A 27,493-nucleotide genomic window follows, 5' to 3' on the forward strand; every position below is an offset into this window, starting at 1 on the left:
CAACATGGAAATGTAAATTTCTGTGCAAATGCTATATGTTATAGCCAAAGGATTCACTTCAGCTTGTCCATTCCAAGGAAGTGGACAGAGCGCTCAGCAATATGAGCTGTGTTTCTTGCAGTCCTGACCTGGGAGTGATCAATGCCTCTTTTGGGGGAAGTGGGGATCATGTCTACTGCATTGAAAGAGAGATTGATGTTCTTGGATCAACCAACTATACCACTACTGTCTGGTCTCCAACCTTCACTTTTTAGGGAAGGTTGCTGAGAAAAATGGCCACAACTACAGAGCAACTTTAATGGCCACAACTACAGAGCAACTTAGAAAAAGTTTATTAGTTGAACCCTTTCCAGTCAGAGTTCAGGTCCAAGCATGGGACTGAAACCATATTGGTTGCTCTTGATTACTGTCAGGACTTAGATGGAGGGAATGTACCCTTCCTGGTCCTCTTAGTAGCCTTTGATATTGAGCATGGTATCCTTTTGGACCATTTGTGGGGAGGGAGATTGAGGGCATTTATTACACAATGCCACTCCCAGGTGGGTGATCACAGTCATTCCCTTGCCAGGTTTGTCTCTCTCTCTTGCTTTTCAATATAGCAGACAAAGCCACCAGAAGTCAACTATTAGTTCAGAGTGAGGTATCATCACTATGCTTATAACAAGCATACATATCAATTCTGGGTCTAGTGGAGATGCCATGAACGTCTTGGTCTAGGTTTTGAGAGACTAGATGGGAAGAAACACACTGAAGCTGAGCATTTGCAAAACAGAAGTGCTGTATATGCCAAGTGCATATGACCGTGCCAGCTCTGGTAGTGACTTTGCACTCAGTGGCACTCCTGAACAAGCAGGTCTGTGACTTGAGGTTTCTTCTAGCCTTACAGCTACTGCTAGATGGGCAGATGGGGGAATACCTTCGTGCAGCTTTGGCTGTTACATCTTCTGTGGCCCCTCCAGGTGCAGGAAACCCAGTAATTCACGCCCTCATCACTTCTAGGATGGATTACTGCAATGCACTCTACATGGGGTTGCCTTTGAAGACTACCCAAAAGCTACAGTTGGTGCAAAATACAGCACTCCGCTTGTTGGCAGTTGAGAGCCACTCCTGTCGTGGTCACAGTCGTTCTGCAGGCACCGCACTGGCTTCCAATAAGTTCTTGAGAACTATTTAAAGTGCTGGTGTCCACCCAGAAAGCCCTTTATAGTTTGGCCCCAAAATACCTCCAGGACTATCTCATTCAAATAGAACCAATCTGTCTGGGATACTTAGGTAGGAGATGCTGAGGGTTTCCCTCATATGTGAGGGAGGTGGAAGGAAACAACTTTGTCATGGCTCTTGGAACAGCTTTTCCCCAGAGATTTGGAACATACCCTCCCCGCTGGTGTTCAGGAAGGTGGTTAAAACTGAGCTTGTTTGCAAAACTTCTAATTTGTCGCTTGGATGACGGACACAGAGATGGGTTATAGTTTAATCAGTTTGATGTACAGGTGGTTCTTGTTTAATGACCACTTGTTCAGCCACTGTTTGAACTTACAATGGCCCTGAATGAGTGGTAGTTACAACTAGATCTTGTACCTACAGCCGTCATAGCGTCCCTGCGGTCATGTGATTGTGATTTGTGAACTTCCCACAAGCAAAGTCAATGGGGAAGTTGGCAGGAAGTCAGAAGTTGCGGTCATGTAAGATCCTCACTTAATGACCCGTGTAGTCCTCATTTAATGACGGCAACCAGGAATGCTGGAACTGCTGTCACTAAGTAGCATGGTCACATTTTTTTTATTTATTTATGACCATGTCACTTAATGACAGAGTTTCTGGTCCCAATTAGTGTGGTTAAACAAGGACTACCTGTATTTGTCTTTACTGACATTTTAAATTTTGATACTGTAAATTGCTGGAAGTCTTTTCAGACTATGGTTGTATATAAGAACTGTAAATAAAATAAAGTAATAAATCTATGGACAAGTTCTTAAGCATCCAAGATTAATCACAGCTTGGAATGAGGTATTTCAGATCAAATACTGTAAGTCTGTGGTCCTGAGAAGGCTAACCCCCAGCTTTTCCCCAACACTGCGAGTTATATTTTAGCCCTAGCGTTACCTACATATCATTGGAAATTTCTTCTCTCGTCTGTCCATTAATAAAGGAACATTGGAAGCTGTGTTATAGGTCTATGGGACTTGTACTAACTATTCTGAATGATTTCATGGATTTTTAGGACGGTACTGTTGGATTTTGAAAAAAAGTAGACCGCAAGGAAAAAAACAGCACATTTTAAAATGTAAGCTTTATTCTCCAAAAGGCTAAAATTTTAGCAGCTTTATTTTAATGCAAAAGGGGACCATTGGTCAAGGTTTGAGCACAACGCCACCCCTAATCTTCCTGTGCTAGCCGGCCCTCCTGAATTTAAGATACCATGGCTTTCACCGGAGGCTGCTCAAGATTGCGCACTGGTACCTCTTCATTTCGTGCCGTGCCAAAACCTTTCTGCTTCTCCAAATATCAAATTAAGTGATGCTAAATATGGAACAACCACCCATAGAATACTAATCTTGCGATCTGTTGTGAGTCCATAGCCATCCAGACAGTTCATCTGTCTCTTCCAGGTAAATAAGTGAGCACCAGTCTCTAAGGAATCTGCACCTACTCCTTCAATTGGATACTTAGTGTTGACTTTGCAAAAGCGAACGCATTCGTCGAAGAGGTCTCGTAAGGATGGCGAGGAAGGTAGGACATTGTGTTCAGTCCTTCCAACACTGAGGCTTTGGTTCAAGGGTATTGCCTAAACCATTCTTTGCATACACGCACGCACACAAACACATACGTGAGCACGCACACGTTTAAGCCCAAGTACGGCGACAAACGAACCTTCAAGTGTTTCTGCCTGTTCAATGGCTTGCACGTTTTGCAAGGTGATCAGAGCTTCAATAAAGCTCTGAAACAGATTTAGAACACGACTTTTCCCCCCTAAGCATATAAAAACCCTTTGAAATTGTGCACACCCTTTCCAACGAGAGAGTAATTTCCAGACACGGTGCTATTGTTCTAATGAAGAGCGTACCCAGGATTCAGCCGTTACAGGCTACCTCCTATGTTGAACGGCTCTTTTCTAGAGGGACCTTGAGACCTTCCTAGGACAAGCATTTGACATTAATGCACACTAGCTGCAAATTCCTCAAGTGCACCAACAGTAGAGAATCCCACATATTACATTTGTGCATAGGTATAGCCCCAGTCTTAGTGCTACAGTATTCTCTCGAACAAATAACCATATCTACAGTCCAGATTTCCAGTATCCAGCATTTCCCGCAAAGGAGCTATTTTTGCTAAGTCCCGGGGGGGAAAAAAGTATTAACAATACTTAACTAGGTCATTTCTGCAAGAAACAAAGTGGGAGGGGAAGCCCCACCATATGGCAAAACAGTAGAAAATGCTGAGTTGAGTTGCAAAGTTTGGAATACTTATTTGATCAGAAGTGCAGAGATACTAGTGGCCAACTTTTAAATCCGTATCATCGGTATCTAGTCAGAATGAACAGTGCCATGCTGGCTTGAACCAACCAAAAGGCTGCTTATATTTACAATCCGTACTTATCAGCAAACATACCTCCTGTCCGTGGAGAACAGAGAAAGCCAACCGCAGCTGAAATTTAGCCTCGGGAATAGTTCACTGAACTCCTAGAACCGAAACAGCACCGATCCAACCTCAACCCCTGCTGATTGCAAACTGCTGGCATACCCATTTTTAACTTCCATGTTTATCAAAATGCCAGAACATGGAAACATTAATACATAGGGTTTTTTCTCCAAAAACGACACACGCACGCACAAGCACAGTTGGCGGAGTTGTGCCGTAAGAAATGGCACTTCTGGGTCATCATTTATATACAAGCATTTGCTTAGCTGGCAACCGAGAGAAGCTGCCTGATGTGCCTTTCAACTGCCTTATTTAAGGATCCGAAATATCTTCTGCAAGCAAAATTCATCCTGCATTTCCCAGGAAGGTTCCCAGATGCTTCCAAGAAGTGAAACCACGGCCTGACCAGCCGCTACCTAGCACCTTTTTGAAACCTAATCTCCTCCATATTGCAGGGCTCCGGGGTTGGGGGGATGTGTTAAAAAGAAAAAAAAGAAAGGATTATATTCTATGCTGACCCTGCAGGCCTGCCATGCTTCATGATCGGATATCTGACCATCTGCACCAGTCAGACTGGGTCACGGTGGCAGCATTTTGCCTCTGGAGAGAGGCCTTAAGAAGGAGCAGTCATAACTCTTGGGGTTCAAATGCTATCAGTTAAAATTACAACAAGTCAAATAGCTGATACTTTTCCCTTCACCGGGCAAGGGGGACTCCACATTGTTCACAAGGGTGTTCTGCCTCGCTTCGCTGATCAGCCGACAAGCTAAGTCCAAAAAGAGTTTTTCCACGTTATCGGATTCTTTTGCGGACGTCTCCAGATAGTACATATCTTGGGCTCTGGAAAACTCTTCAGCTCTTTGTTGGGAGACTTCTCGCTTATCGGATAAATCAATCTTGTTTCCTATAGAAACCAAACGGGGGGAAGAAATTAGACTGACTCTAAAAAGTCATCAAGCCAACAAATGAACAAAAGATCTGCATGAGTAGTGATGCTCCATGAGTTGAATATCAACTATGTAAGGGGGGCAGCTTGATAAAAGGAAGATTAGCAGACATAAAGGATGGTGTTCATGGGCATCACAGATCCTACACATTCCTTGGTATGATTGGAAAGCTCGAGTTGACCAGCTACATAAGAAGTTAGAACACATGACCTAAATCAGTGTTTCTCAACCTTGGCGACTTTAAGCTCTGTGGACTTCAACTCCCAGAATTGGCTGGGAGCCAAAGCTGGCTGGGGAATTCTGGGAGTTGAAGTCCACAGAGCTTAAAGTCGCCAAGGTTGAGAAACACTGACTAAATCATCAAGCAAGAGATCTTCCCTGCGCAGTCACCAGTCTGCTTTATTTCCTAATCTGGCCACAGTGTAAAATGTGTGAGGGAGGATGTTCCAGAAGAATTGTGGTGCAATCGTATTAATACTTACTGGAGAGAAAGGCCTACTGAGCTTAGGAGAAGTCTTTACCAGGCAGATTTTTGCACACACTGAAGATTCCAGTAGAGAAATATCGGGCAAAAGACCTTTTCGGTACTGCAGCCGTATATTGGGGCATCCTGTTTATTTTTGGCACTTCTACATTCATCCAGGTCTATAAATTTATTTTCTGGCTTAGTTTACACTTAGGTCACTGCTGCAGGATTGAGGTTGTTATCATTTGTAAGGATTTGCATTTTAAAGACCAATGTTGTATTTCAGTCATATTGGTTTTTTCTTTTAAATTGTGGATTGGATTGTTAGCTGCTCTGTGAATCTTACAGAAACGGGCTCCAAAAGTTCCCCAAATATATTTATATCAGGTAAACCATTTTTTTTTTTAATGACCCAAGTGTTTTACTTTTTATCTTCTATGCTCACTTCCATATTCTGGGTTATGCAAAATGGCAGTGATCCAAAATAAACCTACAAATCAACCTTGAAGTACTCAAGGAAAAGATAAAAGATTTTGGAATGGTCCTCCCAATCCCCAGACTTGAATATTTTTGAAAATCTGTGGGGAGATCTCAAACATGCAGTGCAGAATATTTGCCTCAGAATATTTGCATGCTAGAAGAGTTCTGCAAGGAAGAGGAGGAAAACTTCTGAAAGCAAGAATAGAAAGACTTTTAGTTTGCCACAAGAAACATTTGGAAGCACTTATTTCTATGAAAGGAGGTATTACAAAGGACTGAAAGGGTACTTAAACTTTTGTGCCTGTCAGTTTTCTTATTTTGGATCTATAAACATCAGTATCAATTCAAATTGGTAGAAAGATGTGTTTAAGTTTGTGCCAAATACAGACTATGTCAGTTTTCATTTAATTAAGGATTCACTGAAACATACAGTTTGACCAAAAGTGCCTAAACTTTTATATACTGTACAATTGCTTCTGAAAGGGTTCAGGAGATTAGGGGAATAATTTGGGTTATAATTTAAGGGCAAGCAATTCAACAATCTGCTTGGTGAGCTTCTTTGGGGTTCCTCTGTTTTAATATCCCAGATTGTCCTAGATATAATAGGGACTTGCAAATCTCACAATTCAGGGATGGAACATTCCAGAACATCCTAGAACATTCTGTTTTTTTCTCTCAGAATGTACCAGTCTGACTTTTCCAGGGTGCTACAGTTAAGTTTTCCAGAAGAAAATCTTCTAAAACAGGATGTGGTTTACAATGTTCCCAATACACGCTAGCACTGAAATGGCCAAACTTGCTGGGACCCTGATGCAACCCACTCTGTGTTGCAATGTTTTATTGGGAGTTCATTCTTGACATATAGCATTTGCTAGAAACACAGAGCTATGAAGCGTGACATTTTCTTTGACCGTGATTAGAAACCACACCTTTTATCACAGATTGAAACAGTCAGAGAGACAACAGCTGGATAAAATTGTTTGGGGCACTGGAGTTGGTCTCTGGGGTTCTCCTCCTTGTTCAGATGCCTCAATCCCCCACAGAAAGAAAACCCCTATTTCTCACTCCTCTGACACTTGTCCAGAAGGATTGTTTCCTGCTGATTTTGTCAGCAGGGCACCCAGTCCCGAATAAACATGCCAATGTCTCTTACCCACTAGGACGGTTATGACCTTATTGCTGGCATACTGCTCTATTTCCCGTAGCCATTCGGGGAGGCATCGGAATGATTCTTCGCAGGTGATGTCATAGGTCAGGATTAATGCGTTGGCGCTGCGGTAATAGCTCTGCGTAATGGACCGGAACCTTTCTTGCCCTGCCGTATCCCAGATCTGCAGCTTTTGTTTTCCCCACCACAGGGAACAGGGAAGAGAAAAACAAGGGGATGGGGGGAGAAAAAATGAATGCATTAGCATGGACCCCAAGAAAACCTGTGACCTCGTGCCCTTCCTAGTTCACAAATCCTTCGGGGCTCCACATCCATCTCAGGGGTCCACATCGATTTCAAGCTCTTTTTCAAAAAATATCAGAGCATGATAGGATCAGAGCACATGCCCATCCAATCCAAAATGGCTGTGTTTCCAAGAAGTTTACAAGGACATAAGATCTATAGCATATTGTCTGACTCAAGTTTCTGGTATTCAGAAACATACTGTTCCTGAGCCTGAAGGTTTCATCCCATAATCCAGGCCTTGAATTGATATGTTCTTCTGTAAAGTCCATTGTTCAAGTGGCCTTAATGCTTTCGTTCACTGACAGCAAAATCCTCTACCGACAGTTCTTCTGAATGCTTACAGTTAATCTAACTTTTTTCCTCCACCACCTGGCCATCTCAATAAAGACAACTGAGAAAAGAAATGGAACAGCCTAAAATAATTCAACAGACCCTTAAAATAGCTAATTGCATGAAAAAGGTTTTTGTCTCTGTCAGATCTCCATCTACCCCTGCTTTGGAATTAATTAGAGTTCCTTGGGACATCCAGATGTGTGAGACTCTGGTCACTGTGAGTTTATAGACATCATTTGCAATTTCAAGAGGATGTTACGTTTGACAGGAAGGTAGAAGATACCCCCCAGCATTCTGTTGAACCCTTCCAGGGGAAGTTTTCTATCACTCCAATTCTCTATCATTCTGGACAGGTGAGCAGATTTCTAAAGAACGCACTGTGTACAACATCCATCATTTTTAATTTTCCCACATCTTTAACAGTGATTCTGGAGGCTGTTGCCTTCCCACTTCATTTTCACTTTAAAATAATATTTTAAGTAAAGTGCTTAAGGTTATATCCATGGGCATCTTGTTAAGAACTTGGGAATGAATTTATGAAACATTTAACACGGCCTGACTCCCAATGATTCTGAATGATTCACAAATTAAAAACCCACAGAACAATCAAATGATACAATGATTATAAAAAACAAGGAACAGAAGATAGCAAAAGATGGCAAAAATTGGGCAACAGCAAGAAGCAAACACAAGCTAACTAGAAAGGTTGTCTGTCAAAGGCCAAGGGGAAGAACCAGGCCTTCAAGGATGAACTGGGGCCATCCGGATCTGGAATTCCAGGTTTAAACTGGAGTTAATGAACTACCCAGAATCACAAAATATTTTACCCTGGCATATCAATTTAAATCGTAATCAGTTCTCAGAGTCTTCAAGTTCCCACGTATATAGGAACTTTGGTTCCAACCTGAAGATTCCCCATCTCCTCCTTGGAGCCACGTTGGACAAGGGAAATGGGAGTAACATGCCAAATATTTCCAAACTTTGAGGAACTAGAGCAGTGTTTCTCAGCCTTGCCAATTTTAAGATGAGTGGACTTCAACTCCCAGAATTCCCCAGCCAGCATGGCTGGCTGGAGAATTCTGGGAGTTGAGGTCCACTCATCTTCCAGTTGCCAAGGTTGAGACGCACTGAACTAGAGTATGCAAAAAGCCCTGGGGCAAAGACCAGATTTTTATCTACAAGAAAAAAAAACTTGCCACAATTTCATAATTTTGCAAAATTCTGTCCCCCCCCCCCTGCCTTGGCAGTTTTTACCAATCTTCCTCATCCTGTAGCATTCAGGACTTTGCATTCAAGGCATGAAGCCGAGAGGACATGCCCCTCTCAGAAAGCAGCCATGTCTGGAAATATGATCTATAATATTTATAATTTCTCCCACTGAGAATGGGAGAAGGTGACTGGAATCTTAATGCCAGCCTTAAAGGCAAAACAGGAAGCCCTTCGACCATCCAACATCTCCTAGAACTATGACCGCAGCTTTATTTAATGCTCCAAAAACCCAGTTTTATTGTTCTTTACATTGGCCAGTTTTTAGACTGCAAGGGCTTGCCATTTTAAAACGTGGCACAACTATCAACCCCAAAACTAAATAAGGAGATCTATGTGTTCATTGAAAGCACAGGCAATATTTTGAGGGTTGGGGATTACACATGACTTTTTTCCCCCCTCTTTTTGGAGTGGCCAGGCCAATCATGCAAAGTGAATAAAGCCAAGATTTTCTTTTGTATTTGTCTTTTTGTTGTTAATGTTGTTTTTAAACTGTGTGACGCTTGCTTTAGAGAATAGTCTACAACAATGTTTTTTCAACCTTGGCCCCTTTAAGATGTGTGGACTTCAACTCCCAGAATTCCCCAGCCAGCACGGCTGGCTGGGGAATTCTGGGAGTTGAAGTCCACACATCTTAAAGGGGCCAAGGTTGAAAAACACTGCTCTACAGTTTAAAATGTTTCCCATCTCAATGTGGCAGGAAAGTAGGTCTCAGCTTCTGTGGTCAGAGGTGGCTTCCAAGGCCACGAAGCGGGCATTTAAAGACCGCTGACCATCCCCATGTTGCCTACCTGATTTACCCAAAAGCAAGCATGCCATTTTTGAACACTACCTGGTGCTCCTGTCAAGGATGAACGGATATATCCGCCAAAGCATCTAAGGTGGTGCCCTTTGGAGCAAGTTCTATGCCAACTTCAAGATCTGTTCTCCAAAGTTTTCAGCTGGCTGAACTTTGCATCCTTGCTGCTTTTATCCGGCCTCTCTTTTTTGGCTCTTCCCTTTTTTAAAAATTGGCTGCTACCAGCACTGATTTTGCTTGTTTGATTTAGGTGGAATTTTGGTAACTTGTTTTGCATTTTTCAGAAAGAGAAAAGTGCAAGTATACGATGAATTCAGCCAACTCCTAGATTCAGGTCTTCAGGGTTACAGCCTGATGCGATTAATAAATGAGAGCCAATGCCAACTACTTAAAGTGAAGTTTTGTTATGGGGAGTAGTTTAAGATAATGTATATGTGCAAACTATTTTTCTGCCAAGAATGCAAGCAAGCAAGAGATTGTCTTTCCTTTTTTACAATGAACGTTGTACTCTGACCATTATCCCTCCCATCAAATGTACCTGTATTAAAATTGCAGTATTACCCCACTATATAAAACATTCCTGCCTATTTTATCATGGCCTCTTAGACATAAATTACACAGGAGTGTAGACTAAATCAATGGAGCGGTAGACAGGCCAAGTACTAATACGCAAAATCCAAGTTGGATATGTGACAAACTGTAATAATAAAGCCTCATCATTCTTGTCCAAGGAGACAACCCGCCAGCTTACTCAGTCTGCCATGGCTTCTTCCAGGATCCCCCCATTCATTTCCTCCCTTCCAGCTTCCTATTTAACTTTTCCAATGGATCATCTCCATTTTGTGCCCAGGGAGACAGTACAGTTTTAACTGGGTATTCCCCTTCCCCACCCCATTAGGAGTTTGACACCCCTTCTTAACCTTCAGTACTCATTTGGGCTCCAATCACATCACTGCTGTATTCACCAACTAAGTTTTCTAACCCAGATGGTGATTGCGCAATCACCCCAGTTCACCGCGCTCTTGGAATGCAAACGACATAAATAGTTTTTATGCTCTTTCAGCAATTCTGCATGAGCAAAGACACCGTTATTTCAGCTTTACTCATGAAATATTGAGTGCAGCCCTTTGCTTTAGCAGGAGATCCAAAAACAACTCAAGCAACTCAGTTCCTAATAAAGGATAACACGACCACGGATGCTTTCCTTTCCCCTAAACTCCACGCTAATCCCAGCCTAGCTGAAACCAGATCAAGTCTGTAGCGAATGTGTTTTTTGTTTAAAGACGCCTATGCAAATCTGGTCCCTTCCAGATACTTTGGGACTGGGGAACACCAGGATGGTTAGAGTTGGCTTCTAACAGTGTCATGCTCCAAAAACGCTCACGGCAGCTTATGTTAGATAGAGAAAACAAAACAACCCTTACCTTTGCTTTTAATCTAAAGGACACAACACGAAAGGAAGCAGAAACAAGGAAGGAAGAGGAAAAACACGCATTCCAAAGGCCGATTTTGAAAACGGCAACGTTCTTAAAATAATTGGCTCGAAAGGTCAAAGAAAATACAGCAACAGACTTCTCTTTTGGTGGAGCTGATGAACTAGCCCTGGTCTGCATCTCCGTTGCTTCCTTTCATCTCAGATGGCATGGTTGTTTGTAGACTTTCCTAATGGCAGAAGAATGGCTTGACGTAATCCCATTTTTCAAGTCACCGAGACCCATTAGCCATGGACACACCTTGAGCCCTTTTTCCTCTGTGAAACTTGGTCTTTGGAACCACTTTCTGTCTCAGTCTCCTTTTCTTTGCCTATTACTTATTTAGGAGATTTATTCTGGAAACTCCATATTTTAGACCAGTGTTTCTCAACCTTGGCCGCTTTAAGTTGGGTGGACTTCAACTCCCAGAATTCCTCAGCCAGCCATGCTGGCTGGGGAATTCTGGGAGTTGAAGTCCACCCAGCTTAAAGCGGCCAAGGTTGAGAAACACTGCTTTAGACAGCTATATATAAAAGGATCCCAATCTTCCACTGAAGTTTTTTTTTTTTTTCAACAAACTTGACTCTCCCAACAAGAACGTTTTCTGGAGAGGGCGGAGCTGGCGTCGCGGCGATACGGCGGGGGATCCTGGGCTCCCAGGATCGCAGCTGATATCTCCTCCCCCGGACGGTCCCGATGGACCTAAGCCGTCCCGTAGAGATGGCGAATGCAAAGGGCGCGTCCCGCGGATCTCAGGGACGCCGCAAGTCCCAGATCGATCCCAGGAGAAGCTCTTGAAGCCGACGGAGGAGAGGCAGCCAAAAATGGCTGCGAAAGCCGGGACAGCTCCAAAGGAAGATGGAAGAGAGGGGTGTCAACTGGGTGAGATGGACTTTTACTATGCAACTATTCTTAGAGAACACCTTAAGTAACTTAAAGAGATTTTTAAAAGTGAAGAAAAGTGGATTAAGCGGCGAGATTGAACCCTATTAAAAAAAAAGAAGGGGGAGAAAATTTTTCTTTTCAACTTTCCCTTTTTAGTGGAATTGATAAGATGTTTTTCTTTTAAAAAAAAAATATTTTTAACTGGATTGGCTTTCTCTTTTTAATATTCAATAACTCTTTATTTTAAGCCTTTTTTTTTACTAAGATTTCTTTATTGTTATAAGAAATTTATATTTTTTTGACTTTGAAATGGGGAAAGTGGAGTTAAGAGAAAGTAAATGAAAGAAAGTTGCACTGCCATCTAGAGGCTCGATTTAGTGCTTTCTTTTTTCATTGTGACGCACGCTCAAGGACTTTGTGCTTTCTAAAAAGATAGTGGGATGTGCATGTTTATACAGGTGCCATCCGTAACTATAAACAAGAAAGTGAGTTGAAAGCGATTTTGAAAATATTAAGATGGAAAGTTTGAGCTAGTCACAAGAGCCTTGATTAGTGGCAGTAGCTCTTTTTTCTGCTAGAAGCTCTGCTTTGCTCTCTATTCCCCCCTCAGATGGATTTTTTTTTTTTTTTTTTAAAGAGGCTTAGCCTTTCTCTTCTTTTCCTTTTCTTTTTATTTTTCTTTTTTTTTTTCTCTCTCCTTTTGCTTCTTTTTTTCTCTTATTTTTGGCAAGAACAAAGATAAAGAATCCTTTGACTCAATGAAGGTTTATCAAGATAACAGACTATATGAGAAACACAATGCAGAAAAAGATCTTTAAACTATTGAGGATGACTATAAAAAATTGGAAGAAGAGCTGCAGAAATTCTCAAAAAAAAAAAGAAAAGAAAAAGAAAAAAAGATATTAAAGCTAAAATGGACTTAATTAAATATAAACCGGGATCATTGGAAAAGGAAGAAATAGTACAAGAAATCAGAAACATTAAACAGAATTATTGTGAGGCCTATAATCTGAGAATTAAAAGGGTTAATCAACTGATAAATGAAGAGAGACAGATTTGTTCTTGGCACTGAGGGTGAGAAAAAGATTATACAAGATCATAATGGAAAATTGTACTAAGAGAATGCACAAAAAGAAGAAGTAAAACAATATTGAAAGAAACTACTGGAGATGTTTAAAGAAAAAATCAGGGGAATACAATAATGATGGAACTGATAGAAGCTTCCAAAAGCAGAATGTTCAAAAGGACATTTATTATTGCTTTCTCTTATCCAATAATATAGAAAAAGGAATGAACAGTTAGATATCTTGGCATATTGAATGAAAAGGGTGAACTCAAAATTATGCAAGCGCTAGAATAAAGTATAAATCTGAGATATATAGTTAAAAATTGTATAACATGTAGTGAAGAATTTGGTTAGAACTGTAACCTGGTTAGAACTGTAATTGATACTGTAACTGATATTGGTTAGAACTGTAACTCTTAAGAACTGGAAAAATTAAAAAGTACCTATGCAGGAGGAAGTTATTGAAAATTATGGAATGTGCAGAGATGAGTTAAACTGAGATTTGAAACTAGAGTAAGAAGATAAGTAATTTTATTTGACACGAGATTTGCTTTTATTAATGATTAGATGAGAAAATATAGTAATCTAATAGATTAGGAAATTTTATAATAGAAATTTGATATTAATTATTATATATATACACATATAATAGATAGATGGAAATGTATTACTAATCCTATTGAAAGTTAAAATTTTTTGTAATATATGATTTTATAGATTAGCTATGAATGATTAATAATTGTTAATTGATAAGTATACAAGTATATTTTGAATAGATGATATGAGAATCTAAGATTATGAAAGGGGCACCAACGAGTTTAACTGGTTGACACACGGTATAAAATGGAAGATGCTTTTTTATGCCTTTTTATGTTTTTGTTTGTTCATGTTTGTTTTGTGTTTGTTGTAAAAATAAAAAAAAAACATTAAAAAAAAAAAAAAGAACGTTTTCTGAAAATGCTATGCCTGAAAACATTCTTGATTAGAGAAAAATTAATTGTTGCTGCTGATTTCAGTATTTTTACTTTTTATAGCAAATGCTTCTGTTCATACAATTACGCCAAGGGTGCACAACGTCTTCATCATCCTCATAACAACCATGAGGACATCTGGATCCAACCTAGAGTTGTTTCTCCTAGGCAAGGTTCATACCACATCTTAAACCATAATGTGGATTCTTTGATATAGGATTAGTGTGTTGTGTGATCCCAGTCAATTGTGGTCTAATGAGCCAACCTTAATGAAGCAAATTCTAGTTTAATGTTGAATGCTTTATGGTTGTTTGTTAGATTTATAATCTACTTTTTCTACGAAGTTTGATGGTTTATTTGATTATCTCTATTTTATCTTCATAACAAGATGGAGAGACAGTGATCGGTCTAAAGCCCCCCGGGGGCTACTGAGGCTGACTGAGGACCAGAACCTGGGTCTCCCATTCCTACTCCAGCATCTTCACCACTACCACACCCTGGTTCTGGGGCTGAGTAGGAAGTGCTGAACCAAAGTACTCCAGGGAGCCTCTTTAGCTGAGAGGGAACCAGAACCAGTCCTTCTCCACTCCTAGTCCAAGCACCTTCACCACAGGTAACTCACAGATGGTGTGCCTATAACTTAAACTATTTATGTTTGCTGGGTTCTAACAGCACACAGTCCTTTCCCAAATCCAGATCATCAGCTAAGGCTAGACTTAGCATTCCAGTGGCAAATACTAGGGGTCCAGGTTCAACCCCACAGCCAAAGACGGGGAAATCGATTTGCAGAGGAGAAGCACCAGGGAAGAGAACGAGGGGCATAACCCCAGTCTTCCAGGTCCTCCCCAAATTGGGAAAATGAGCAGAAGGGATAAGAGGAGCAATATGTCATTCAATGACTGTAACAGAAATTTGTTCATTCAGTCGTTCAGTGTCCGACTCTTCGTGACCCCATGAACCATATTGCGCCAGGCCTTCCTGTCCTTCACTGCCTCCCTGAGTTTGCTCAGTTTCATGCTCACTGCTTCAGTGATGCTCTCTAACCATCTCATCCTCTGCCGTCCCCTTCTCCTTTTGCCTTCAATCTTTCCCAGCATCAGGGTCTTTTCCAAAGAGTCCTCTCTTCGCATTAGGTGACCAAAGTATCTGAGCTTGAGCTTCATTATCAATCCTTCCAATGAGCAGTCAGGGTTGATTTCCTTTAAGATTGACTGGTTTGACCTCCTAGCAGTCCAGGGGACTCTTAAGAGTAACAGAAAAGGCTCATATAATTGAACAATGTGAACTCACGTGATACAGAATGCTTTCTTATAACTGATGTCAACTAGATCCCAGGTTCGAGGTACATGTGCGTACGTGTGGCAACCAGGTTCTGCAAAAATGAGACTAAGTTCCACATGGGAAGCATAACACGTTTCCTGAAGTTGTCATGAGTTGCAGCACACAAATTTGGAACATAAACGGAGGGCTCATCAAGCGAGGGCTTACCTTTATTTTCTCACCGTTTATCTCCACTGTCTTAATCATAAAGTCAACCCCAATTGTGGCTCCTTGCCCGGGCGGAAAAAGTCCCTTAAGAAAGAAAGAAAGAAAAATATTCATACAACACTTTCAGCTCTAGAGGTGATCAACATTTGGGATATCATTATTGTTTCAGGTTTGGATTAGCACAATAGTCCATTGGGTGGATTACATGATCTCTCTCTCTGTCCCCTGGTACAGGACCAGAACAGCATAGTCTGCCATCTTCTGCATTGTCCCTGAATTAGCCCTCCTTGTTTATCACCAATCCCTATGGGACTGGGATTCATGGAAGTCACCAGTTTCACTTACTGGTGTTAACTCTTCAGATCTTGTACATGGCCACACCTAATTATCTGAGAACTGGTATGGTGCAGTGATGGGTCAGGTACTGAAGTAGGAACAGGGAGTCCCACATTAGAGTCCCCACTCAGCCATACAAGCTCACTGGGTGACTTTGGGCCAGTCACTCTTTCTCAACCCAGCCTACCTCACAGGCTTATTGTTGGATTTGGATTGGGGAGACTCAGGTTTTGGGGGCTTCCTGCTTTCTGGGGGACTTTGGACCAGTCACTTTCTCTCAATCCAACCTACTCCATGGGGGAAAACAGGAGGAGGAAGCACTATGTACATTGTCTTGGGTAGAATAGAATAGAATAGAATAGAATAGAATAGAATAGAATAGAATAGAATAGAATAGAATAGAATAGAATAGAATAGAATAGAATAGAATAGAATAGAATAGAATAGAATAGAATAGAATAGAATAGAATAGAATAGAATAGAATAGAATAGAATAGAATAGAATAGAATAGAATTTTTGAAAACCTGCTCATGCTTGTGTGCTCAACTCATTCACCTACTGCAAACCAACTGGGACTTCCTTGCACTAAAATATCGAGGTCACAATTGAGAGCTTTTTTCCTATCTAGTGCCAGACTCTCAGCACCAGCATCCCCCAGAATTACACCCGGAGCCTGATCCATCAAAATTTTAAAAGGCGCTAAAAATGTTTTGTCTGTTAGAGGCCTTTGTGAAGCTGGTTTAAGTATTAATCCTCTCTGCAGAAATGTCGTGTTACTTCAGTATGGGTTTTAATGATTGCTTTAAACGTTACGAGCCATTGAGGTTAGAGAGGCTCTGTATTTTAGCTGTGATCTGAAAATGGATTTGAGCGAGCAACTGTATTAATTTTTGATGCTGTAATTTATTACTTTGCATTGCGGCTGGCTACAGGCACATGAAAAATAAAACAATGATTACTACTACTACAGTGTGGTTTTGATCAGGTACTCAAAACAGTAAGTGGGAATAGACACCCAGCTTTTTTAATTAGTTCCATGAAACGGAGCCTGCCCTGAGAAAGTTTGATGCCAGATTTAAAAACAAAAGTCCTGAGGTTGGATCAGTCCAAAAGGCCAGCTGGTTTGACCTTAATTTGTTAATTTATTTATTAAATTTATAAGGTCGCCCAACTCTGTAGTGACTCTGGGTAGTGTACACTTAAAAAATAATTAGTAAAAAATGCAAGTTGGCCAACTATAGTTTGCTAATGATGACAAGATGACAAGGTTGAACATCGACATCTTGGGAATCAGCGAATTAAAATGGACGGGAATGGGTGAATTTAATTCAGGTGACCATTATATCTACTTCTGTGGGCAAGAAGCCCTTAGAAGAAATGGAGTAGCTCTCATAGTCAATAAGAGAGTGGGAAAGGCAGTAATGGGGTACAACCTCAAAAACGACAGAATGATTTCAGTGCGTATCCAAGGCAAACCATTCAATATCACAGTCATCCAAGTCTATGCCCCAACCACTGATGCTGAAGAAGCTGAAGTTGACCGCTTCTATGAAGACCTACAACACCTTCTAGAACTAGCACCAAAAAAAGATGTCCTTTTCATCATAGGGGATTGGAATGCTAAAGTAGGAAGTCAAGGAGTAATCGGAATAACAGGCAAGTTTGGCCTTGGAGTACAAAATGAAGCAGGGCAAAGGCTAATAGAGTTCTGTCAAGAGAACAAGCTAGTCATAGCAAACACTCTTTTCCAACAACACAAGAGACGACTCTACACATGGACATCACCAGATGGTCAATACCGAAACCAGATTGATTACATACTTTGCAGCCAAAGATGGAGAAGCTCTATACAGACAGCAAAAACAAGACCAGGAGCTGACTGTGGCTCAGATCATGAGCTTCTTACTGCAAAATTTAGTCTTTAATTGAAGAATGTAGGGAAAACCACTAGACTACTCAGGTATGACTTAGATCATATTCCTTGTGAGTACACAGTGAAGGTGATGAATAGATTTAGGGGATTAGATCTGGTAGACAGAGTGCCTGAAGAACTATGGACGGAGGTCCATAACATTGTACAGGAGGGAGCAACTAAAACCATCCCAAAGAAAAAGAAATGCAAGAAAGCAAAATGGCTGTCTGATGAGGCTTTACAAATAGCTGTGGAAAGAAGGAATGCGAAAAGCAAGGCTGAAAGGGAAAGATATAAGCAACTGAATGCAGATTTCCAGAGAATAGCAAGGAGAGATAAGAAGGCCTTCTTAAATGAACAATGCAAAGAAATTGAGGAAAACAATAGAATGGGGAAGACTAGAGATCTCTTCAAGAAAATTGGAGATATCAAAGGAACGTTAAGTGCAAAGATGGGGATGATAAAGGACAAAAAAGGCAGGGACCTAACAGAAGCAGAAGAGATTAAGAAGAGGTGGCAAGAATACACAGAAGAACTATACAAGAAAGATCTTAATGTCCCTGATGTCCATGCTGGTGTGGTCACTGACCTTGAGCCAGACATCCTAGAGAGTGAAGTCAAGTGGGCCTTAGGAAGCATTGCTAACAACAAAGCTAGCGGAGATGACAGTATTCCAGCTGAGTTATTTAAAATACTAAAAGATGATGCTGTTAAAGTGCTGCACTCAATATGCCAGCAAGTTTGGAAAACGCAACAGTGGCCACGGGATTGGAAAAGGTCAGTTTACGTTCCAATTCCAAAGAAGGGCAATGCCAAAGAATGCTCAAACTATCGCACAATTGCACTCATTTCACATGCTAGCAAGGTTATGCTCAAAATCCTACAAGCTAGGCTTCAGCAGTACGTGAACCGAGAATTACCGGATGTACAAGCTAGGTTTCGAAGAGGCAGAGGAACTAGAGATCAAATTGCCAACATTCGCTAGATCATGGAGAAAGCACGAGAGTTCCAGAAAAACATCTACTTCTGCTTCATTGACTATGCAAAAGCCTTCGATTGTGTGGATCACAACAAACTATGGCAAATTCTTAAAGAGATGGGGGTACCTGACCATCTTACCTGTCTCCTGAGAAATCTGTATGCGGGCCAAGAAGCAACAGTTAGAACCGGTCATGGAACAACTGACTGGTTCAAAATAGGGAAAGGAGTACGACAAGGCTGTATACTGTCACCCTGCTTATTTAACCTACATGCAGAGTACATCATGAGAAATGCCAGGCTGGAAGAATCACAAGCTGGAATTAAGATTGCAGGGAGAATCATCAACAACCTCAGATATGCAGACGATACCACCCTAATGGCAGAAAGTGAAGAAGAACTAAAGAGCCTCTTGATGAGGGTGAAAGAGGAGAGTGCGAAAGCTGGCTTGAAACTCAACATTAAAAAAACTAAGATCATGGCATCTGGACCCATCAATTCCTGGCAAATAGAAGGGGTAGAAATGGAAGCAGTAATAGACTTCATATATTTGGGCTCCAAGTTCACCACAGACGGAGACTGCAGCCATAAAATTAAAAGACGTTTGCTCCTTGGGAGGAAAGCTATGGCAAACCTAGGTAGCATATTAAAAAGCAGAGACATCACTTTGCCAACAAAGATCCGCATAGTCAAAGCTATGGTTTTTCTAGTAGCAATGTATGGCTGTGAGAGCTGGACCATAAAGAAGGCTGAGCGCCGAAGAATTGATGCCTTTGAATTGTGGTGCTGGAGAAGATTCTTAAGAGTCCCTTGGACTGCTAGGAGGTCAAACCAGTCAATCTTAAAGGAAATCAACCCTGACTGCTCATTGGAAGGATTGATAATGAAGCTCAAGCTCAGATACTTTGGTCACCTAATGCGAAGAGAGGACTCTTTGGAAAAGACCCTGATGCTGAGAAAGATTGAAGGCAAAAGGAGAAGGGGACGGCAGAGGATGAGATGGTTAGAGAGCATCACTGAAGCAATGAGCATGAAACTGAGCAAACTCAGGGAGGCACTGAAGGACAGGAAGGCCTGGCGCAATATGGTTCATGGGGTCACGAAGAGTCGGACATGACTTAACGACTGAACAACAACAAGTTTGCTAATATTGACTATAGAGAATTGGGCATCCAGTTTTTATTAATTGACCCAATTTATAAGCTGCCAAAGCAGTTCTAGAAGACATTCAGGAGTTCAGAACATGGTGGGACCATGTGGCTTTGAGGGGGGGATGCTATTCCGAAGGGCAGGGAGGCCATTAAAAAGCTATGTCTCTGAGGCTCCCCAAGATTATTTAACTCTATCCATGGGACCTGGAGCATGCCAGCCCTCCTGGATTAAACAGGACAGGCACACATAACTGGAGAAAGACAATCCCACAGATATCCAATATTCTAGGCTAGATGGTACACACTATAGTTTAACAAACCAGAACATCTTCTCTGTAGCAAAAAACATCCACACCCATCATTCATTTTCCTTTTCATTCCATTTAAGACACGCTTGGTTTTTGCAAGCCAGTCATGAACCAGTTCAGAGAACATGATTTACAAAGGCTTGATTTGCTACATCACACTAACGAAGCTCTGAGAATCTGTCGATTTTTTAATTCAAGCTCTCAGGGCAGTTTCACATGCAACCTTTAAATAATATACACATTCTATCTATTGCCTCCCATCAGAAGCAAATGGCTCAAATCCTCCAGGGTTGTAACATCTCCACTGCTAAGGTCTAAAGCAGTGTTTCTCAACCTTGCCAACTTTAAGACGTGTGGACTTCAACTCCCAGAATTCCCCAGCCAGCCATGCTGGCTGGGGAATTCTGAGAGTTGAAGTCCACACGTCTTAAAGTTGGTGAGGTTGAGAAACATTGCTCTAAAGTGTATTGGGTTCATATCATATTCTATCCTTTTTTTCTTATACAAAGAAATTCTTACAAGGATGTGAGGCTATGTTCCATGTTGACACCTTACCTGTGTAAACCGTCGAACTAAGCAGGTCTTCCCCACACCAGCGTTCCCAATTAAAACTATTTTGAAGAGAAAGTCATAATCTTCCATACTCATTTACCAAGCTGAAAGAAAAAGGAAAAGAAGATAACAGAATAAATCCAAAAGGAGCGATATTAGGCTTCTAACTGAAAATGCCTGAAAATGTTACAGGATTAGAAGCAAAAGGCTTAGGGGAAAGATCTGGTGACTTTTCTTGATGACTAATAGACTTTGCTCCTTCAAGTGTCAGGACAAAGGCCACTGCAGATTGGCACTTTCCAGCAACATTGCAACGTTCACTGAAGTCTATAAATTATAGCATATCCATTCACACCATTTGTGAATGGATATATTTAACTAGCATCAGTGGGTCGATCTGCTCAGGAACCAAGGTGAAGGTGCAGTGCCCAATTTTTTAATGCAACAGAAAAGGAAATTTGATTCATGCAAAAAAAACAACAACCTTGTATCGTCCCCTACTTCCAATACAGCAGAGCCTCGAGTAAAACTAGATAGAATAAAAATTTAAACAACCATCAAATCCCCATCATCAAAGCAAATGCAAAATCAACAGGCTTTGGTGTAGTGGTGAATGTACCAGGCTAAAAACGGGAGGATGTGAGTTCTAGTCCTCCCATGGGTGTGGAAGTCTGCTGGGTGATCTTGGATCAGTCCCTTTCCCTCAGTCCAACCCACCACACAGGCTTGTTGTTGTGGGGAAAACAGGAGGAAGAAACATTATGTATGCCACCTTGAGCTGTGCCAAATAAGGGCAGGATTTAACTCAATCACTCACAGATAGACAGTCTTCTCTTTACTTCAAATGGGGTGGGGACCCCAGTATCACCTCCCAGAAGAATGCCGAGAGTGGGTAGAAAAGTGCTAGGAGAATCTATCAGGGACAAGCCATGTAGGGCTTTAAAGGTAAGAATTAGCATGACCCAAATCCTATCAACTGTGTTTCATTTTAATTACACATCAACATAAATGAATGATAATCAAATGTATTGGGAAGGGCGATTCACCAATGCTTGCCTCTGAACAAGTCATGCAACTCTGCTTTAAGCCAACCATTTCTTTCTTCTGATAGCTAAGAATTCCCAGCTAGAGAGGCCCAGAGAGAAAGTTTTGACACAGATTGCATCTTATTTCAAAAAACCTGAGAAAGACTTTGATTTATCCTTCTTCCAACACCATTCATAAAGGAAGGTGTTTCACCAGCACAACATGGAGGTGGCTGGAGTGGCTCAAATTAATTTTTCTTTTTCTTCTCTCGTATTCAGGGGACTCTGGGGAGAAAAGCATATTGGAGAGTACTGCCCTCAGACCCCCTCATAAAGACAGACCCATCCAAAGGGTAGTTTCAGTATTTGCAACAATGAGATGGATCAATACTTTTCATTCAAGGCACCTGAGATGAACCCATGAAAAGATCATCCCATCTGTTTCTGTTTGCCGAGTCTTTGTCTTCGGTAGAAGAAATAAGGGACGTTGACATGAGATGCTATAAGAAGAAAGTGGAAGGAGAAGGCACAATTCAACAGTCCATTCTCGCCTTTCAGAGGGTTTTTTTTTTTAAAGACCCTACATTTATTCTGGGGGGAAAAAAAATCCACCAAACCAACCCTGTGAGAAAATACTAAACAACACGTGCTGTTTTATATCAAACGGAAGTTCAATGCCATTCGGATTACTCGAGGTACAAACGCACACATGAACTCAGACGACTCCATTTTGTTCAATATTTGTTCTTAATTGCAGCTAACTTGTGGAATGGTTTGGAATGAGGCCCTATGTTTACTCTACTAAATGAAGGAAGTTAATTTGATAATTTAAGAATGCAAAAAGAGTTCCAAGAGATCAGGTCAAGTGCCATCAATGCCGGCTTCCTGCTGGCCACAAAAGATAAGCAGAGGATTTGGTGAAGGCCACAAGTGGGACATGGGGACAAGAGTCCTCTTTATGGTGTAGCTCCTCAACAGTAATATTTAAGATGCATTGTTCAGTTGCTTTTGCTGCTAAATGTCTCCTATAGATAGCTTGGTCTCCCCTCTGAGGCTTTGTGAAATGCAAAAGCTACAAAGGGATTCATTTATTGAGGAGGAGGAGGAGGAGGAGGGTGGTTGGTCGCACAGTCAGGCAGATGTTTAGACTGGATTTGACATTTTTAATCCACCTATCGAGTCCTTCCCAAGGACCTGGGATAGGCAGATGTTGTCTGATGGTGTTAAGGTATTGTCGCAGGATATAAGCTGTTCCAAGTAAAGCTGCCTTTTGCAACTGACTTATGGTAATTTTGTTTTATTATTATTAAGAATTCTTGCAAGATATTTAGTGGAATTCCGATGAAAAGGTGACAAGGGGCACGAGTTAGGAAGTGCAGTCCAGCTGGGGGAATACAGCCAGATTCTTGTTCTTCAGAAGGTCAATGAGAAACGTATGAATGGGAGAAAGAGAATTTATACTTGAGGGCCCACAATCAATCAATTCAATGATAAAGTGAATGAGCAAGAACTAAGAATGTTTTGAGTGAATATGAACATGAAGATGGGCTGTTCAATGTGATCAGAACAGAACATGTTCTGTAAGGATGTAAGTAAACCATATATATGAATAAATGAAGTGCTTTGTGAATGGTTCATCGCTGAGCAACGGTTAGGATGTATGATACCACCTAGGTTGTTTAATGAATTTGTGGATACGTGTAAAGAATCTTTGTGGTGAATTAAGAGTGTGTTGGTTAGGGAGTGAATGCAGGTGTCCTTTCGTGTGTTGTTTGCATGAGAATCTGCAACAAACAAGAGCGGTGATGTAACAAGGAGAGCGGATCTGAAAATGAACGTATCGAAGTCCGAGATATTTTTGACAAGGGAAAATGGAGTGGAGAATTGCAAGTTATACATGAATGGCCCAAAATTACAGCAAGCAGATGAAATGGGGTACCTTGGCAGAATGTTTATGAAGGATGCCAAAACCGATGGAGGAGTCTTAAGATGGGAAAATGCAGGTATGTAGGTGTGTTATGTGTGGTGCACATACAAAACAGGCAGAGCTTCGATCGCACCATCACAGCCACCATCTTGACTTTTTTGACCAACCCTTGCCGACACCCCTGACTCACCACAAGACAGCTTACTTCGCATGAGGAGCTTACTATGAGATCCAACAAGCTGTATCACTCCTGCTTTAGGTATAGAAGTTACTCACTACCCCATTAAAGAATGTGGACGAAACAGAGTCCATTGAAAGAAAAAGAGCATTTTTGCTTCTTCAGGGAGAATTTGACAGAAAGGATTAAAGATACTGCCCAAACGTAAAAGTTGGAGATAGCAGAAAGCACTACTATGAAAAGACTTTGATACCACCTATCAATACATGACTCGTAAGCCTTTTAAGTTTTCAGTTTAACCCCACAACAATACGCATAAAAGTCTCACTCAGATGAACACAGGTGTGGAGGCCCTATTACGGTACATTTCTGCACATGCTTCTTCCTCTCCTTCTGTGTCCCTCCAAGAATGTGTGCATGTATTTGTGCAGGAATGCTGTTTGTCTTTTTCTGAGTTGAGATCTGTCATGAGATCTTCCTGGCACGGGGTTAACCCCTAACAGGTTCAGCAGTGGTGTGGTTTCTTTCATAAAGATGGTCATCTTATCTTAGGAGGTCCATAAGAGTGCTAGGTTGAAAACAGGCATGCTCAGAGACATCATTTCTTCCAAGAAACTATGACATCTCAGTGCTGGAGGTCGCAACCAAGATGGCTGATGTCTTGTTCTTTTTGTCTGTCTTGTGCCTGACCCTGCTGGAAAGGCCTGACAGACAGTTTTCTTCTAAAAGGTAACCTGATAGGTAGTACATGGTCAATTATGAGGAATGAATGTTTCTTGAATGGAGTAAAAATTGTTATATAGAAAAGAGTGCGTCTGTACAAACAAAATGCTCGGAAGTAGTTTGGTCATAGAGAGAGAATGAATGACGATCACATCACAAAACAAATATATGAAAGAGGAATAAGTGGCAGTCTATCAATGTGATAGAAGCCACAGTGGTTTGCAAAGATGGAGAAGTCCTCGGTTAACAACTACCCTGTTTAGCGACCAATCGAACTTACAATGGTGCTAAAAAAGTAGGCTTATAACCAATCCTTGAACTTACAACAGTTGCAGTGTCCCTACAGTCACGTGGTTGCCCTCTGGGTTTTGGGGTCCACTGGTTTTGGGAATATGCCATCTTTGGTGCTCGATGGGGTGGCGCTATCCCAGACAGACCCAGTGCACAATCTGAGGGTCCTCCTAGACTCACAACTCCTGCTCAAGGAGCAGGTGGCAATTGCGGCTAGGAGAGCCTTTGCACAGCTTTGTCTCGTGTACCAGTTGCACCCATTCCTGGACCAGCAGGCCCTGCTTACAGTCACTCGTGCCCTAGTCACCTCCAGATTGGACTGCTATAATGTGCTCTATATGGGGCTGCCCTTGAAGAGTACAGTGGTGCCACGGGTCATGAACGCCTCTGTTCACGACCAATTCGGGTCACGAACAGCTCCGGTCGCAAAATTTTGCCTCTGTTCGCAAACGCCGGATCGGGTCACAAACAGGATCCACGGCCATTTTCCCTCCTGTGACACGGTCCACGGCCATTTTCCTGCCCCTGACACATGGTCTGCGGCCATTTTTCCGCCCCTGACACGTGATCCGCGGCCATTTTCCGCCCCTGACACGTGGTCGTAGGGAGGGGGACTCTCCCTCCAAGCAATAGCTGTCTCCCTGTCCTCCATGCCAGAACGGATTAACGATAATTACATTGAACCTTATGGGGAAATTTGCTTCGGGTCGCGACCAGAGTCACGGAACCAATTCAGTTCGTGAACCGAGGTTCCACTGTATCTGGAAGCTTCAGCTAGTACAGAATGCAGCAACGTGGGCAGTTATGTGCGCTCCTAGAACAGCGCATACTGAGCCTCTGCTCCGCAAGCTGCATTGGTTGCCAGTTTGCTTCCAGGTCCAATTCAAGCTGCTGGTTTTAACCTTTAAAGCCCTTCATGGCATGAGACCAAATTATCTGAGGGATCACATCTCCCTGACTATATCAGCCCACCCCATCAGATCTAGCAAAGATGGCATATTGAGAGTACCATCAGCTAGGCACGTACATGTGGTGGGTCCCAGGCATTGGGCCTTCTCTGTTGTGGCACCCGCCTTGTGGAACATTCTTCACCACAATATTAGATTAGCTCCATCCCTTTTGACTTTCCAGAAGTCCCTCAAGACCTGGTTATTGTCACCAGGCCTGGGGCACCCAGAGAACCAGAATCACGCTTAGATGGCTCCATTGTTAAGTTACCTATCTGTATTCTCTCCTTCCTAGGGTTCGTATATTTGTTTTTTATCATATTTATCTTTTAATATTGATTTTATATTTTTATATCAATTATATATATTGTTTTTATTGGATTGTTGTAAGCCACTCAGAGTTACTTTTCTGCAAGATGGGCAGTTATACAAATCTGATTAATAAATAAATAAAAATAAATAAATAAATAAATTGCCATTTGCAAGCTTTACAGCCAGCTTCCAACGAGGAAAGTCAATGGGGCAGCTGGCAGGAAGTCACAAGTCGTGGTCACACAACACTGTGTTTAATGGCCACAGGTGATTCGCTTCAAGAGTACAGCAGAACTGACGTCGTAAGTCTGGTGCGGTCACATGTTTCACTTAACAACCACATCACTTAATGACCGAGTTGCTGGTCCTAACTGCAGTCGTTAAGTGAGGACTACCCGTACAGCAAATAGTATTTACTACTTTTAGTTATATTTCCTTTCCTTTTCTCCTATCTCCTGCCTTTAATTTTTTTTTAACTCACTAGTTCTTACTCTTGTTCTGTGCTTGGCATAAGGTTGCGTACCCTTAAAGGGAATAGCGTGATGGATAGGTGTATCCTAACGCATTCAGAAGACAATTCAAACAAGAGGATAGCACTATACTTCTAAGAATGATTCCTCCCTGTGCTGTGCACATTCCAGACTGTTGGAATAATAAATTTCATGCACAACAGCAAAAGGTTATTGTCTAGGAGCTGCGGGAATGGAATATATCCCAAAAACACCTGTTTGGAGAAGCTGTTTTAAAACATGGGAAAGAACTGTCCTTATAGTCAGGTTGCATGACCTTTCTTCCACTAAATACTGAAAGTCATCAGATCCTGATGGGAATGACCCGGTTCAGAAAAATCACTCCACGTTAATGCCTCGCCTACGATTATGGACCGGAGGACTCATTAGCCTGTTCAAATACCAGGATGGCACACAGCATTTTCTATTTTGCCTTGTCACCTCGCAACAGTGAGCTCCAAACTCAGTTTGCAAAGCCAGCAGAAACGCAAACCTTCCCGTATATCCACATGCACAACCGATAGGTTAGCAGGTTAAACTGCCTTAGACGTTTGACTGTTTCAAAGGTGTGGAAGATTCTCTGGCCAAATATTCACCTGCAATGTAAGTTTCTGTTTTCTTAAGAAGAAGACAAAAATAGAAAAAGAAAAATATCCTCTTTTGTCTTAAACAAGTCCTTAATTACGCAAACAACCCAACCGTTGCAGAGAAGCAAAGCACATGGTTTTGGTAGCTAAGAGAATGATTGCGGTTGGCCCCCAGATGTGTTAACGTTTTCCATTTTTGCTTCACTTATTTTTTCTTCATTTGTTTTTAACCCAATGTTAGCCACCCAATGTAAGCTGAACGGCCATATAAATCGATTAAATAAATACCTCCCAAATGTGCACGCCCCAGAGTTAAAATATGAAAGAATAATGCTGCTGCATGTCCACGGAGAAGGAAAGAACATGTAACAGGAAGCCATAATCAGCAACTGCCCTGCAAAGTATTCCTTTATAAATAAATATTTTATCCCTTTTATAGGCCCAGATAAATGGCATCCCCTAGCTAAACTTGGATCAGACCAGGCCAGTAT

At 41.6% G+C, this 27,493-nt stretch overlaps 1 protein-coding gene across 8 annotated transcripts in view; it reads right to left on the reverse strand.

The window, feature by feature from the left end:
- Positions 1 to 2,270: 2,270 nt before the first annotated feature.
- The window catches only part of RAB30 (RAB30, member RAS oncogene family), a 50,647-nt gene continuing 25,424 nt past the window's right edge, over positions 2,271 to 27,493 (reverse strand). For 7 of the 8 annotated variants that reach the window (XM_088140507.1, XM_088140511.1, XM_088140506.1 and 4 more), the window contains 4 exons: positions 20,507 to 20,607; positions 15,266 to 15,349; positions 6,686 to 6,869; positions 2,271 to 4,543 (listed from right to left, as the gene is read on the reverse strand). In XM_088140507.1, coding sequence (XP_087996633.1) covers positions 4,293 to 4,543; positions 6,686 to 6,869; positions 15,266 to 15,349; positions 20,507 to 20,599 — 612 coding nt within the window. In that variant the 5' untranslated portion in view covers positions 20,600 to 20,607 and the 3' untranslated portion in view covers positions 2,271 to 4,292. The remainder of the gene's footprint in view (positions 4,544 to 6,685; positions 6,870 to 15,265; positions 15,350 to 20,506; positions 20,608 to 27,493) is intronic. The other variant, XM_088140513.1, reaches the window with a different exon arrangement.

The sequence above is a fragment of the Python bivittatus genome, unplaced genomic scaffold (assembly GCF_059951505.1).
Source record: "Python bivittatus isolate LINGU-HERP-01145 unplaced genomic scaffold, Pbiv_v1 ctg000340_np1212, whole genome shotgun sequence".
NCBI classification, from domain to species: Eukaryota; Metazoa; Chordata; class Lepidosauria; order Squamata; family Pythonidae; genus Python; species Python bivittatus.